The sequence below is a fragment of the Schistocerca cancellata genome, chromosome 4, assembly GCF_023864275.1.
Source record: "Schistocerca cancellata isolate TAMUIC-IGC-003103 chromosome 4, iqSchCanc2.1, whole genome shotgun sequence".
Classification (NCBI taxonomy): domain Eukaryota; kingdom Metazoa; phylum Arthropoda; class Insecta; order Orthoptera; family Acrididae; genus Schistocerca; species Schistocerca cancellata.
This window is the reverse complement of record NC_064629.1, coordinates 501,768,491-501,785,087: the sequence shown is the minus strand read 5'-3', so window position 1 is coordinate 501,785,087 and position 16,597 is coordinate 501,768,491. Positions and strand designations below refer to the sequence as shown.

General features: G+C 43.2%; 1 protein-coding gene across 2 annotated transcripts in view; it reads right to left on the bottom strand.

Annotated features, from left to right (window-relative positions):
• Positions 1–16,597, bottom strand: part of LOC126183723 (thrombospondin type-1 domain-containing protein 7A-like) — a 1,149,604-nt gene that overhangs the window by 938,656 nt on the left and 194,351 nt on the right. For both annotated transcript variants that reach the window (XM_049925914.1, XM_049925915.1), the window contains exon 2: positions 6,061–6,211. In XM_049925914.1, coding sequence (XP_049781871.1) covers positions 6,061–6,175 — 115 coding nt within the window. In that variant the 5' untranslated portion in view covers positions 6,176–6,211. The remainder of the gene's footprint in view (positions 1–6,060; positions 6,212–16,597) is intronic.

Here is a 16,597-nt window from a genome sequence, read left to right as displayed (position 1 = left end):
CTCACTGAGTAACAGCCACATGGTGGATGCCGCGCTGACGTCTCGTCACAGAGCAATGGGGGAGAAACCGGTACGTTTTAGCATGGCGTTACAATAACAATTTTGATTACAAAACTGTTAGTTTTAAGTCTTTTAAATTTTAAAGTGCGCATCCCTAGTGAAGTAAATCTACCGGCAAACAGTAGAATAGGTGCTAAAGAAGCATTATAAATTATAGGGAAAGCTTTTGATGGTAACAGGGGGCGCCTAAGGGAATTTATTGAGAATGTAGTTTCCGCATTTCAGTTATTGAAGTCAAAGGAACAAGGAATCTTGTTTACATTTCTTAAAGAGGGAGGAAATATCGAGGCTGCAAGTATGCAAGAGGATGAGTAAATGGGAAAATATTAAATGTGTTTTAGGAGTGAATTACACTAGTAAGCTGACGACAGACTATCGTGCTTGCAAGATATTTCAGACAAGGTAAGACCACGGGGTATCAATATCATAATGAGCAAATAAAATTGACTTAATGCAGAGAGACTTTGGAGGAACTTCAGGAAGAGCATGTTTTATGCAAAGGCTGAGTAACCATCGAATACAAACGATAATCAGAAGTCGTGCTAACGAAATTGGATGATCCGCAGCGGTGGAATTAGTATTACGGGAAGAAACTGCTTTATTGTCAATGACAGAAGGAGGAAAAGCTCCGCAAACAAGGACTGAGTGCGCATACGAAACGATGCACTCACCGAGGGAAAGTAAAGAGCTAAGATGTTTTGCGTGGTTATCATGAGGACATACAGCAAGTAAGTGTAAGAGAAACAAGTCGGGAGGAGGGGTTAGTGATATTACGTCAAATCAGTTCACAATTGATTTCTCCTATAATAATAGTAATGAGCGTATGGCATTGGTAGCCGGGTGACCCCTCGCGGGGCGGTTCGGCCGCCACTCCACAAGATCTTTAAAGCCACTGCGGCGACTTGCGAGTGATTGAGGATGAAATGATGATGAAAGACACACAACACCCAGTCATCTCGAAGCAGAGAAAATCCCTGACCCCGCCGGTTTTTGGCCGATAAGGAGTCACAAAGGCAAATCGAGCTTCGTGAGGAAAAGATATTGTGGTTGAAAGTGGATTGTGAAGTACCATGAGACAACGAAAGGGAAGTTGTTATCCCGATACAGCAAACTGTTATGGAGTGTATGTTCTGGAATCGTTAGTGAAAATGCAAACTGGTGAGTGTGTAGTAAGTGCAACAAATTTGTCAGATGTCAGAGTATAATTGAAGAACGTCTAGTTAGAGATGAAAGAATTAGCACAACTACCAAAGGTGTGTGCAGCAACAAGTGGTGAGGAAGTTGTAGGAAAAACGGCAAGTTGTGGTAGCGTTTTGTGAAAACATTTGAGAGGGGATCATTTAAATGCCGAATAATAGAATACATTAGTAAAATTCTACACAAAGTACGTAGATTTAGTCCATCTACCAGGTCAACAAATGTCACATACGTCCATAGTGATAGACAGAATCCTGATAGCAACGGAACATACATGGAAAATGATGCTAAACTGTACAGAATACCCAGAGCACAGGAAGAGGTTTTGAAAAAGCAGAGAAGACAGATGAAGAAAGATAACATAATTGTCGAAAGTAAGAGCACATGGAGCATCTTTATTATCAGTCACAGACAAAAAGAGACGCCAGTGGCAAACAGAAGTGGAGTATCACAATGGACTACTGGTAATTAAATGACATTGCTGTAAGCAATGCATTTCTGGTACCAAATCTCTCAGATATTTTGGTCCAACTAAGGTAAACAAAGTACTTCTCGAGGCTTGATCTTTCTAGAGGATAGTACCAAATATCGATGGACGAGAAGGACAGTGAGAAGACGGCGTTCAGCTCAAAGCACTATAAATACAAACGATTTCCCATGGGTCTGTAACACAACTTTGAGAGGTCTGCAAGGAATAAAATGTCTCGCGTACCTATGTGACATAGGGTGTTATGGAAGGAACCTGCAGGACTCAGTGAGAAGCTTCATTTACTTTTTGATAGGTTGTGGGAGCATAAGTTATAGCTGCAACCGGATACGTGTGCATTCTTAAGGAAAGAAGTAATCTTCTTAAGCCATTGTATTGTGGACAAGGGAATCTCACCAGAAATGATAAGGGCGGATGAGGTGAAGTTCTTTCCACAGCCAAGAGCAACAGAGGAATTGAAATCGTTTCTAGGCTAATAGGGTTCTACTGAAAATTCAATGCGAAGTTAAGCAAAACTGCGAAGCCACTCCATGAATTGCTAACGAAAGGTATAAAATATGAGTGAGATGAAAGCTAAAACTATGCTTTCGAGGAATTAAAGGAGAAATTTGTTAATCCATTACTATTCCAATATCCAGATTTTACAAAGCCTTTTATGGTGACGCCAGAAGCGAGCAGTGCACCATTAGGCGCGGTTGTGTTCCAAGACAAGGAAGTTGGCGTAGGCTTGCCCATTACATACAAGATTGAATTAAATTATAATACCACAGAGAAAGAATTGCTGGCTATAGAATTTGCAGTAAAGCAATTCTGACCGTACATATAGTGACGACGCTTTACAGTGATAGCAGACCATAAGCCATTAACATGGATATTCAGTGTAAAGAATATCATTTCAAGACTCCTGAAGTGAAGATTCAGACTTGAAGAATATGACTATGAAGTAATCTACAAGCCAAGTAGGTTGAATACCAATGCAGGCACTCTTAGCAGAACATGGCGCAGTGAGCATATCCACACTAACAGGAATCACCAGGAAGGATATTAAGTGACTGCTGAAATAGAAAGTGATGAGGAGATATCAGTAGATGCAAACGTATATGTTAGAGAAAGCGAGTTTAGTCCTGAGGAAGAGCAATGAATACTAAAAGAAATGCATGATAATCAAATGATGGCACCAGGGCATGCATAGAATGATGTAGAGAGTAAGGCAGTATAAGCAATGGAAAGGAATGAAACACAATATAGAAGAATAGATACGTAAGTGTCCGTCATCTTGCAAGAATAGGTTTACACAAGCAATGACAAAAATGCCGTTGAAAAAAAAAAAACAGATATGGTGGGAAGTATATTCGAAAAATCTTCAGTGGACATCTGAGACCCCCTAAATTTATCGAGCACAGATAAAAGATACATACTGACGTACCAAGACAATTTAAGTAAGTTCACGTTAACTGTGCCAGTAGGACGACAAGTCGCCGACGCAGCATTTGTAGAACACATAGTACGAGGGTTGGAATTTTAATAATGACAACTATTTATTTACAGCTCGTACAAAATAGATATATGTTTCAAACTTCTGCTGACCTTCAAAGTAGTCACCAGCATTGTGTGTAACCTGTTGCCAGCGATATGGAAGTCGTAGGATACTCTTAGTAGCGCCAGTTGTGTTGACAGTTAGAGCGTCGCGGTCTATTGCCCGATGAATTCGTAGCAGTTCTGAAGCGAATGCTGTAACGTGTTTCCTTCAGTTTAGAAATCGTATTGCACTCACGAGGGTTTAAGTCAGGGGAGTGCAGTAGGTGGTATAGCCCCATAAGTCAAGCAAATCGGTAACAGCTTGCACTGTACGGGCTTGAGCATTGTCCTGCAAAATGATGGTCAGGTTACGCAGAAAGTGTCATCACTTCTGTCTCTATGCTGTTCATTTTTGGAACACAACCTACGATCAGCTTAGAGACAGAAGTGATGACACTTGGGCGGGTTTAGTGACACCTCTGGACAGTCAAACGGACTTTGTCTGTGGTACAACATCCACAGTCAACGTCTATCGCCAGGACTTCTGGGAACCGGGGTGATGCAAAATATTTTTGATGTGGGTGACAGTAGTCACATACACAGATAAGCCAAAAGATTATGACATTATTGGATGCCGCCTGGTGGTGTTGCGGGCACGTGACGCGGTAACAAAATTATGAAAGCGGACCAGACACGGACGGGGGATCACCCTAGCGAAGATATTGGCTACAATCGATTGAGATAAGCGATTATGACAAGGGGCAGATTATTATTATTCACAGCGTGTGAACGAGTATCTCGAAAACAACGAAGCTGGTCGCATGGTCACGTGCTACTGTCTCGGGCATCTATGGGAAGAGGTAGAAGGGCAGTGAAGCTAGCACTAGCCGCTAAATGGTTGGACGTCTACGGCTCTTCACAGACCGTGAGGTTCGGATGCTTGCCTGTTCAGTAAAGTAGAATAAATGGTAATCAGTGGCATCTCTACCGAAAGAGCACAATGCTGGTGCACTCACATGTGTTTTGGAGCACACCGTTCATCGTACATTGTTGAACATAGAGCTTCGCAGCAGACCACCCCTACGTGTTCACATGTTGACCCACTGGGCCCGGGACCATTGGGGTCCGACGGTTAATCTATGCAAACGTGTCGGCTCTTCGAGTGAATCACAATTTTACTACTCTAGGTCGCTCGCCGTCTCCAAAAACGCCGACATCGAGCTGAACAGCGGCTCGAAACGTGCAGCTCGCCACGGACGCAGGCTGGTAGGAGCAGTATTATGCCATGGGAGACATTCTCCTGCGCTTGTATGGGACCTGTGGTAGTAATTGAAGACACGCTGACAGCTGCGAACAACATGCATCCCTTCACGCTTCATGTCTTCCCCGACGGCGATGTCACCACTCAGCAGGATAACTGTCTCGAAGCCAGAACCGTGCTACAGTGGTTTGAGGAGCATTACAGTGAACTAACGATGATGTATATCCAATCAAATTTACCAGATGTAAATCCTATGGAACCCATCTAGGTCGCTATCGGGCACCATCCGACAAACAAACTTTTAAGCAAGTGGTCATATGCTTTTGGTCATCTGTGTATATGGGAATTATTTACAAGGTGATACTGAAATGTTGCTGTGATGGTTATAAATGCATCTGAATTATTGTGTTTCGACGGCAAATAGTCGGGAATAACTTGCTTTCTCCCATCCACAGTACCAATTTCAAGCTAGAGAAAACAGGATGAATCTCTGGGTCAAATAAAAATTATAGTACATTCACCGTGTAATAACATGCAGCAACATAGGCAGCTTGAAATGATGAGGATTTTCCTCGAGGAGAGATTTTTCAGCTAGAAATGAATGAAATAACACTGACAGTGTGGAGAAATATCAGACAAACCTTCGACTAACTCTAGAAAGAAGTTTTGTTTGACAACTACCAAGGAACAATGTAAAATTTTAGTCACGCACCAAGTTAATTAGTGGATGAAAGTAGCCCAGTAGGATGTTTTTCGAAGACACTGGTGTTGAAACTCACAGCAGTAAAACTTAGGATGAAACTATAATTCTTGTTTTAAGGGACATTTTCATTGAGAAAACACTGGTTGCGTTTTCGCCACTCAACAGTCATAAAGGCATGAATAAGGAAAGATGTTTGAGGAACTGACGGCGGAATATTAATAGAAAGAATGACTCTAGGTAGAATTCTGTACTTATGGCGAAATGAACTACGCTGTGCTTCTAATAACTTTTTACGGAATTTCATATATAACTGGTAGGACGGCTAAGGTACACTACATACGTTTTCAAGACAAGTTGTAATATCTGGCTAGCTTCATCGTTGACGCAAGTTTGCTAATGAATTTTGGAACACATTCGGTTTTAAAAAATATTGACTTTCTTTGACCTTTTCTTACCCTGTTTCGTGGCTATATGGTACTGATACTGCTTCCGAATCACTGTGCGCCTAACCATTTTTTCTAAATGTGTGTCCCTTCTAGGATCACTGTACCAGTAATGAAAATTTCTTGTACCCATTGTAATTCCGATCTCATACCATCGAATTATTCGAACTTACGACAAAGAAAGAGATCAGTAAATAAATAAACCATTCTCTTATAGGGAAACTTGATAAATACTAGATTGAATCTTGCATTCAATACAGAAATTTTTCAACAACAGAACTGCGTCACATTGGAAGAGACTCTATAAGCATTTTCTTCAGGGTTACTAGTAGAGGCTTTGTTTATACACACCGAAACAATAATGAATGTATTAAGAAATGGTTGCACTAACCTGCTTTCCATATAAATTCCTCTCTCTTGCCGAATCGGCTATTGAGTCGGTTCCTGGCCACGGATCCTTCGACCAGTATCACGACAATCAGCAACAATATGCGTAGGCCCGACATCTTGGAGATACCAAGGTCCTAGGCCATACGCTCCTTCTGAAACAGATAAATGAGTACGTTCTTGAGTTCGGTTTCTGGTATAGAATGTGCAGAGCCCGTACTTGCTCCTATAAAAGAAAATATTAACAATTAAAACAAATATTCATTTTTTATTCGTGTATGTGTATTTAGTCTCTAATAGGTGTTAAAAGTCGAAGTAAACTTATCTTATGTTTATAACGGTATCTCACCCTGTCCTTCACACATCCTCCATCAGGTGATAGAAAAACACCGTTCCACAAACTCTATGAAGATCACCGCAAATCCAATACATCCTATAAACCCAAAGACCAAAATCCTATTTTCTTCCTAATTATCTCCGATTCAGGACTCCTCCTACGCCTATACCAACATGTGGTCATCTTCCCTACACATGTGCAAACTCCATATATTGTCACAAGTCAATTTTAAATTACCAGCTCCACTTATCGATACATCTTTACAGTCCATCACATTTCCCTACGCCCCTTCAACAGACACAGTGACCCATCCATCAGTATTGTTACTCATATGCAAGTGATCAGACAGGATGCTTACGTACGTGTCACCTGTCAGAGTTGTATCTAGACGTATAAGGGGTCACATATCACTCCAACTATGCACGCCCCACTTCATTACAGAGTCTCCACCAGCTTGAACAGTCACCCGCTGATATACAGTGTCCATGGATTCATGAGGTTGCCTCCATACACGTACACCCGCTCGATAGAATTTGAGACGAGACTCATCCGACCAGGCAACATGTTTCCAGTCATCTACAGACCAATGTCGGCACTGACGGGCCCAGGCGAGGCGTAAATCTTTGGGTCGTGCAGTCATCAAGGGTATACGAGTGGGCCTTCGGCTCCGAAAGCCCATATCGTTTCGTTGGAAGGTTCGCACGCTGACACTTGTAGATGGTTCAGCATTGAAATCTGCAGCAATCTGCGGAAGGGTTGCACTTCTGTCACGTTGAACGATTCTCTTCAGTCGTCGTTGGTTCCGTTCTTGCAGGATCTTTTTGCCGCCGCATCGATGTCGGATATTTGATGTTTTACAGGAATCCAGATATTCACGGTACTCTCGTGAAATGCTCGTACGGGAAAGTCCCCACTTCATCGCTATCTTGGAGAGGCTGTGTCCCATCGCTTGTGCCCCGACTATAACACCACGCTCAAACTCAGTTAAATCTTGATAACCTTCCTTTGTAGCAGCAGTAACCGATCCAACGACTGTACTAGATACTTGTTGTCTTACATAGGCATCGCCGAACGCAGCGCTGTATATTTCCTGTTTACATATCTCTGTATTTGAATATGCCTATACCACTTTCATTGGCACTTCAGTGTAGAAATCCAACACCCCCCCCCGTTCAGGTCAAATAAATGTGACCACCTGACAAACGCCTGAATAACCACCTTTTGCAGCGCAGACCTCTGTGAGACAGCAGGAAGAGGGGCAGTGAGGATCTGAATGCTACCGACGGGGATGTGGAGTCATGCCGTCTCCAGTGCCGTAGCCAGTTGCGTTAGGTTTCTTTGCTGTGGACCTATGGCGCGAACAATTCATCCAGGTGGTCCCATAGATTATCGATTGGGCTTAAATCCGCGGACGTTGATGGCCAAGGGCGTACACTAAACTCATCCTGGTGCTCTTCGAACCACGCACGTAAACTACGAGCTATGTGACACTTGCATTGTCCTGCTGGTAGATACCATCGTGCCGATCAGAAACAAACTGCGCGTACGGGTGGACCTGATCGTCAAGAATAGATGCACACTTGCGTTGAACAAGTGTCGGTTGCAGAATGACATCACCCAGGAAATCCCACGAAGAGATTCCTCAGACCACAACGCACCCTCCTCTGGCCTAGACCATTCCGACGATTGTTGTCATGTGTTTTCTTTCAGACGTTTCACGCCGATGGAGCATAAAACGTGATTCATCTGGAAAGGCAGCCTGTCGCCAGTCAGTGGATGTCTAGTCACAGTATTGGCGTGGAAATTCCAGCCTTTGCCGCCGATGAACAGCAATAATTATGGGTGCATGAACCAGGAACTTGTTGCGGAGGCCCATACGCAGCAACGTCCAGTGAACGATTGTTGTGGAGCCACAGTTGATAGCCCCTTGGTTTATTGGGCGGTCATCGCTCAACAAGTGCAAGTCTATTCACCTATATACGTCTCGGCAGCCACCGTTCGTCCCTGTCATCTATGGCCCTTGGTGCACCACAGATGCCACGGCGCAGTTTTGCCATGCACGGTATATTGCAACCACGGCGGCACGCAACCAGTTTTCAAACTTAGCCTAATCGGAAATGCTTCCACCCTTGACCCGAAAGCCAATGATTATGCTCTTTTGGACATTAGATAAATCGATCAGTTTCCGTATTACGGCAACGACTGCACTGTTTCCGCATCCCCGCGCTCCCTCCCCCCCCCCCTCTCCAAAATGCTTTATACACCCTCCACTGCTGGTGTTGCCACATGCGTCTATGAGTGGTTATCGCACGTTGACATCGAACATAGGCGGTGGTCATTAATGTGAGTGGACCGTGTTTAAGCCCGCCTGCCGCAGCATTTCTGTCATTACGTCCCACCTTCCTATACTTCCGCACTGTACCTCATTTTTCAGGGTAATTTTAACTACCTTCCCCTTCCAAACGATGAAATCATTCTTGAAAGCACATCATATTAGCAACTACAACTTTGATTATATCTTACATTCCAGATGAAAGCTCTAACTTACCCCATCCCAGCGCAGCTACAAATCTACCAGCTACATCCCGTCTTTTAACCCTTCCCATAACTCATCCGACGTTTTTCTCGTATCAGTTTCTCTCAGTTCAAACCGCATCCAAATTCCTCAACTGGAAAATATACCAGGAGTCGACAGCAGAGTTGCAAGATCAAACATATCATCAACAACTCATCACGTTCACATCACTGTCTTTATTGCTATTATAGTATTTTCGAAGACTTGTAATTCTTTTATTCAAAGGCTGAAGAGCAGCAACATGGCAGCTGAGAGCCCTCCACACTCATTTAAATGGAAATGCAAGTAACAGATCATTAGAGGAAAAATGTTTAAATGTTACTAACACGACAAGACTAAAGAACGCTTTGTTAGTATAAAATTTTACCCTTGTATGATTCATAGTGAAGTAAAATTACGTGAAACACGTCATACAGCGGAATGCAGTGAGTCGTTCTTCACTCTCAACAATACAAGCGTAACTTTATATCACTAAAAGAAAACAGGAATTAATTCGAAGAGGAACCTTCATTAAAGTATTAAATATAGCGCTGACCTTGAATTGCTATATTGATACTACCGAAACAAATGACATGTCGATTAACAGGTACAGAATGGTGACTGATGTAAAGAGAACACAAAGAGGAAATGAAAGAGACTGAGGTAAATAAAGTTTTCATAACCTTACGTCGCTTTGTGAGTTGAAGAATGAAAGAGCACGTCCATGGAATCTTACAGCATGAAGTGAATATTTTCTGCATATATTGCGTGTAATACGTGTTTAAGTACTTGGCCCTATTATTAAGTGGATATCCAAAATTATCTGCCGCGCGGAGTGGCCGCATTCGTTAGTTTAAGTAGTGTGTAAGTCTAGGGACCGAAGACCTGAGCAGTTTGGTCCCTTAGGAATTGACACACACACACACACACACACACACACAATAAATTATCTAGAAAGTTATGAGTAGATACCGACATATGCACGAAAGTAATTTGCGACCGTCTCTTATGACTCACTACAATATTTCACAAAACATCGTAGTTCATTTCAAACCAGCATTTAGTGCCAGCCATACTATATGGATTTTCTTGAAAAGAACGGTGAGGTATAGAGACAAACTAATACCTCTGCAGGAATGCATGCTTTTTTTTGTCTCGCTACTCCATGCCACAGTTATCGTGTTACTTAGAAGGCCTCCCGTTTTGAGATAGTGTCGTTTCCTTCCCTTTTTAAATCAAATACTATTCAATGTCTTGTAACAATGAAAATTTCACGATGTCATTGCTGTTAAAGACACGTAGCCTTTGTCTCTGATAGCCAATGCCAGCATATTCAGCTGTCACAATACTGAGTAATTTTGATGAATAATCTTATAGAATAATTTTCAACAATCGTTTTAGCATGCAAATATCAACACTAACAGATTTTCCTTCATGACGAAGAAACAGGTTCACCTTACAGAGGTATTTGTATCGAAGTCTGTACGCTTCAGTGATGCTGATTTATTGTTAACTGATGATAAATCTTAAAACGGTAACAGAGGTATTAGGGCAACAATAAATGTGTCGTCAGAACAAAGAGATCGAAAGGTTGGCGGAGAGACGGCACAAGAGCCTTCTGCGGTTCCTTCGGCGCCCCATCCCATTGGACTTACTCGATTTCCGTCGACGCGGCATTCAATCTACGTGAGTTTCCTTTCGGAAATTATTCGACGCATTATATTTCCAGACGTAAATGCTTTTACTTAAAGACGTCTTACATGATTGATCCTGATCTCTGACACACCATTTCAGGAAAGGTTACGCGAAACTACTTGATTGGCTGTTATTTTCTACAGTAAATTCCCTGTAGTAACTTAAGGAAATTTTCCATTTTTATCTGTTTATCTCTGTAGATATTCGACACATAAGATAAAATTCTATTGATTTTAACCCCATTCATTAAAATTATTAAAGACCTCGGCCTACACCAAATGGCGATAAACGTTTCCCAGTTCAGTTCTTGCAGTCTGAGACAAGTTTTTATACTTAGTGCGTTTCTAAAAACTAGTAGAAACTGGTGAAGCGGTAAATGCAGTTCCCTAGTGATACTTTTCTCATCTCTTTAGTAGCTTACTATGTGTTAAGTCTGAAGTAATTACAACGATAGAAATGTGTTATATAAAGGCCCTTTGTGAAATGTGTAACTTATCCATAACTATCTGTTGCGCTAACGAAAGTATTTAAAACGGTAGAGAGGCAGAACTCATAGCTTTGATCACCGGTCTGCTCAATTAGTGAGGAAACCCGCCAAACATCGTAATCAAGCTCTTTGTCTTGGCGTTTGTCGTCCTGCGATACCTCTGATAGGTGATTTCAAATAGGATAATGTCGAAACTATTTACTACTGGAACATTGTCCTTGCATAGCGCATTATTACAAAATACACGCCTAACTGTAAAAAGTATAGGATAAACTGTTGTTTAAATGAAAAGGGAATAGGAGCGTTAGACTTTAGTGTTACTACGACAGCCACCATTAATAGCGCAGTGGAAGCTCTCTTTAGACAAGTATGGGGAAATGAATTCTCTCTGGCCTTAATGAATGAACCAGCCCGGCATTTACCTAAAGTAATTAAGGAAAACTATGTGAAACCTATATCAAGATGTGTAGACGGGAATTCTACACTCCTGGAAATGGAAAAAAGAACAAATTGACACCGGTGTGTCAGACCCACCATACTTGCTCCGGACACTGCGAGAGGGCTGTACAAGCAATGATCACACGCACGGCACAGCGGACACACCAGGAACCGCGGTGTTGGCCGTCGAATGGCGCTAGCTGCGCAGCATTTGTGCACCGCCGCCGTCAGTGTCAGCCAGTTTGCCGTGGCATACGGAGCTCCATCGCAGTCTTTAACACTGGTAGCATGCCGCGACAGCGTGGACGTGAACCGTATGTGCAGTTGACGGACTTTGAGCGAGGGCGTATAGTGGGCATGCGGGAGGCCGGGTGGACGTACCGCCGAATTGCTCAACACGTGGGGCGTGAGGTCTCCACAGTACATCGATGTTGTCGCCAGTGGTCGGCGGAAGGTGCACGTGCCCGTCGACCTGGGACCGGACCGCAGCGACGCACGGATGCACGCCAAGACCGTAGGATCCTACGCAGTGCCGTAGGGGACCGCACCGCCACTTCCCAGCAAATTAGGGACACTGTTGCTCCTGGGGTATCGGCGAGGACCATTCGCAACCGTCTCCATGAAGCTGGGCTACGGTCCCGCACACCGTTAGGCCGTCTTCCGCTCACGCCCCAACATCGTGCAGCCCGCCTCCAGTGGTGTCGCGACAGGCGTGAATGGAGGGACGAATGGAGACGTGTCGTCTTCAGCGATGAGAGTCGCTTCTGCCTTGGTGCCAATGATGGTCGTATGTGTGTTTGGCGCCGTGCAGGTGAGCGCCACAATCAGGACTGCATACGACCGAGGCACACAGGGCCAACACCCGGCATCATGGTGTGGGGAGCGATCTCCTACACTGGCCGTACACCACTGGTGATCGTCGAGGGGACACTGAATAGTGCACGGTACATCCAAACCGTCATCGAACCCATCGTTCTACCATTCCTAGACCGGCAAGGGAACTTGCTGTTCCAACAGGACAATGCACGTCCGCATGTATCCCGTGCCACCCAACGTGCTCTAGAAGGTGTACGTCAACTAGCCTGGCCAGCAAGATCTCCGGATCTGTCCCCCATTGAGCATGTTTGGGACTGGATGAAGCGTCGTCTCACGCGGTCTGCACGTCCAGCACGAACGCTGGTCCAACTGAGGCGCCAGGTGGAAATGGCATGGCAAGCCGTTCCACAGGACTACATCCAGCATCTCTACGATCGTCTCCATGGGAGAATAGCAGCCTGCATTGCTGCGAAAGGTGGATATACACTGTACTAGTGCCGACATTGTGCATGCTCTGTTGCCTGTGTCTATGTGCCTGTGGTTCTGTCAGTGTGATCATGTGATGTATCTGACCCCAGGAATGTGTCAATAAAGTTTCCCCTTCCTGGGACAATAAATTCACGGTGTTCTTATTTCAATTTCCAGGAGTGTATTTCCACTACTTCCGACTTCCAGTGTCTTAACCGATGCAGCGCGTATCTAGACAAAATGCAGGGAATGAAATGATTTTGATTTTTTTCGAAACTTCGAACCAAACATAAACCTCTTTTCTTAATCCACTTATGATGCTTGAGAAGGACGCCTGATATTCTGTCACAGAGAATATTAAGTGAAAGGGGGCATTTGTGGACGATGTTAAGTCTTCTACTGGAGGCCAATAGCGAAAACTAATCAAGAGGCTATTGCAAAGTGATACAGTCCTTTGATTTGAGGACGAAACAATGGGTCAGTTATTATCCGCGGAGAGGAGAAGAGAGGAGGAGGTAGAGGATGAGTGTTTACTCGGCGTCCTATGTAGGTGAAACGTTGTCGTAGTCCAAACTGTGCAAAGTGAAACTTGAATTAGTTCTTCTTTTTGTTTGACAAACGCTTCTCAGAGACATTTGTGTAACACTGTTTATTTTTGTTTCTAATTTTTGTTATCTTGTAATTATATATTCCACACATTTCGCACTTACGGTAACCGTCCGTAAAGTACGTTCCCACATAAACGCAAAATAAAGGAGAAAAATAATATCAGAACGACGTATAACTAATTATAAAATTTTCCTTGATATGCTTCCAAGTACTTACATTCGTCCACATAATGTCATGATTGACTCTATTGCTAAGACTGTTGTCGTGCCTCAGTACCAGTTTCTCACCTTTCTCGCTGTAGGAACTCTCCATTTTTTTATTATAACCGACTAGTAAGAGTTTCGCTCACTTTGTTCTATTTGCCGTCAAGTGTACGTTGCCTCTGTTCACAGTATCATCCATCACCGACAGTTTCTCAATCATAGTAGCCTGTTTTGTATGTAATCGTGAAAACTGTGACTGAATTGAACGTCCTAACCCACCATAAAACGATTTATACGCTTAGTGAGTCATCCTTAAAAATTCCGTAAATCTCACTAGCTTGGGGATAAATACCAAGTGTTGTAATTTTTAGTACATTAAAAAATGAATTCCTCAAAGAACTCACCGTGCAGCGTCTGAAAGCGTCATCTTAAAAATAAGCTTCAGTACAACTAAATTTTCGTCCAAAACAACAAACCTGAATGGTTCACGCACAAAAAAGTAGCTGGAGAGCAGTGCGGTCAAAGAACCTGTCATTCTCTGTTCCTTAACAATGTCCTATGGTAGCTAGCGACGACTGAGGTGATGCAATGCTTGCGAGGTACAATTGGAACGAAAGATATGTGGATATGATGGCACAGTGCAACAATGCAGGAACTGCCGGCGTCATTCGCGTGTGATTAGTACGGATAAAACGTAGATTTTCTATTAGACTACATAATTAAATAAAAAGTACGTGAGATAGCACACTGCTTACGATATAACACTCGTATTCTTCTCTCACCAATTCCTGTTTTCGCTTGTTTTTTATGTAATTTGAAGCTCTAGCTGGTAGAGGGACGTCCATACGTGTCCAGTCGAGCAGTAAGCTTTCTGAAATAACTCTGAATTCAACAAAGGTTTCATCCCTTTGCGATGTTAATGATGTCAGGAATAGCTGTTTTCCACCATTATCATTTTTATTACATTAACGGGCATTTAAGAACTACAGCAGAGAAACAAACGAAATAACCACACTACAAAAGCAAAAGGCACACAAAAACATTAGAAAATAATACATAACAAAAAGCACAGTAAAACAGGAAGTCAGTCGATGACAACAAAGCAGATATCTACTGCAGATGGTATCTCGCCGTTGCCGGTGTCCAGCTTCATCTTCCACCGTTGTCGGCTCCACTTGTTTAAGGTTTGTTGATACGATACTTCCATCGCGTCCTTTGACGTCCCCTCGGGCGTATTCCAGCAGGTTCATAATGGAGGACTCGGTTTGGGAGGGATTCATCTACTCCAAGGATACGGCCATACCATTTCAGCCTCTTTTGCTCTTCCCCATTTACGGCATTCCAAACCACTCGTGCAGATCTTCCTTCGTTCTTCGTTCCAATTTACCTTCCATGGTATTGTAGATTTTTCGAAGTACCTTTCTCTCGAAGGTGCACATTGCTTCTTCAGTTGTTGCTCATGTCGCTTAGGTTCCACAACAAGATAAAAGTACCGGCCGTACTCGTGCCATGTGCAGCTGGCTCTTATTCTCCTGTGATATTAGTGGTGACTCGAATACCAGGGGTGTTCAATAAGTAAGGCAGTACACTTTTTCTCGTCCATTTTAAGCTGAAAAAATGAGGATTTTGTTGTGAGAAGTCATAGAATGCTCCCGTTTCACCCCCTATAGCTTCCTGAAGTTCCGATAGTTGGCGGCGCTTTACGTAGCCTTGAAAATGTCTTCTGTAACGAAGGTGCGTTCCATGCAGAGAGCTGTCATTGAGTTACTTTTCGCGGAAAACCGGAGCATCGCGGATATTCATGGGCACTTGAAAAATGAGTACGGAGGCCTTGCAGTGAACAAAAGCACGGTGAGTAGTTGAGCGAAGAACCTGACATCATCGCAACAAGGCACGCAAACACTCGTGCCAGTCGTCCGCACACAGGTATGCCCGTCAACAAGAATGGAAGGAAGGTGATCTTGATGGTTTGATACAGTGATATATTTCGTTTTGTTATCATTCGCCACCAGGCTCAATATGTATTTCCCATAAGAAAGTAAATATCAGCTAATTCAGGCCACGTCTGAGTAGTAAAAAATCCGAAACACATACTGTTTTAAAATACTTTGCTTTTTTCCAGGTGCACAAATGGAAGAAACTAAAGGTCAGTTAATTTTGTTATATGTATTCGACGTACGTTTCGAACATTGTGCATTTGAGGCTGATCAGAAGCTATGCAACGACCGTATAGAAATAAATGTTGGAAACCGCCCTCAAGGAAGCAAGCCGGCTGTTGGTATTGGCAGGTCTCTTTACGTTGTCCAGCTTCCTCTGGCTCATTTCTTATTTCTAAAGATCAAGAAGTTAGCGCACTCGGTGCTCCATCGTGTCATAAAAACGAACGGGGTTCACTTGCAAACGGAGCCATCCACAGATCGATAAACCCTTTACCTCCCTCGAAGTTCTAGTGCCGCTCGACGTGAGAGTAACCTGATCAATTCAAGTGCTAGTAATTTATCATTATCAGTGAAATGAGAATAGATGGTGACAAAAGGCGTCTGATCACTAGAAAGCCCTCCAGTGTTGTAGGTGGTGTCCCATTTCTCTCTACAGTTTCCTATGAAGTGAACGCTCGAGAAAGATTGGGATGATTAGTTGGTTTGTCTGCCGGAAGAGCTGACCGCTTTTTTATGAAAGGTAGCAACTGCCAATGGTTTCTACACCTTTTCACGGAAAAGGTGTTTCAAAGAGGTCCGTCCGATATCACAAGATTGTATCTTCTCCATAAACGAAGATAGGTGTTTCAGGTATATTTTAATTTAAGCATCGAAACTAAAAGCTTGCATTGGCCTCGGTTCATGTGGGCGCTCGCTCATTGCGCAATGTGTATCGAGTCGAAAAGGCTATAATAGAGAAACAAAAGGCATTCTGATTTCTCCGTTACAACAGGCA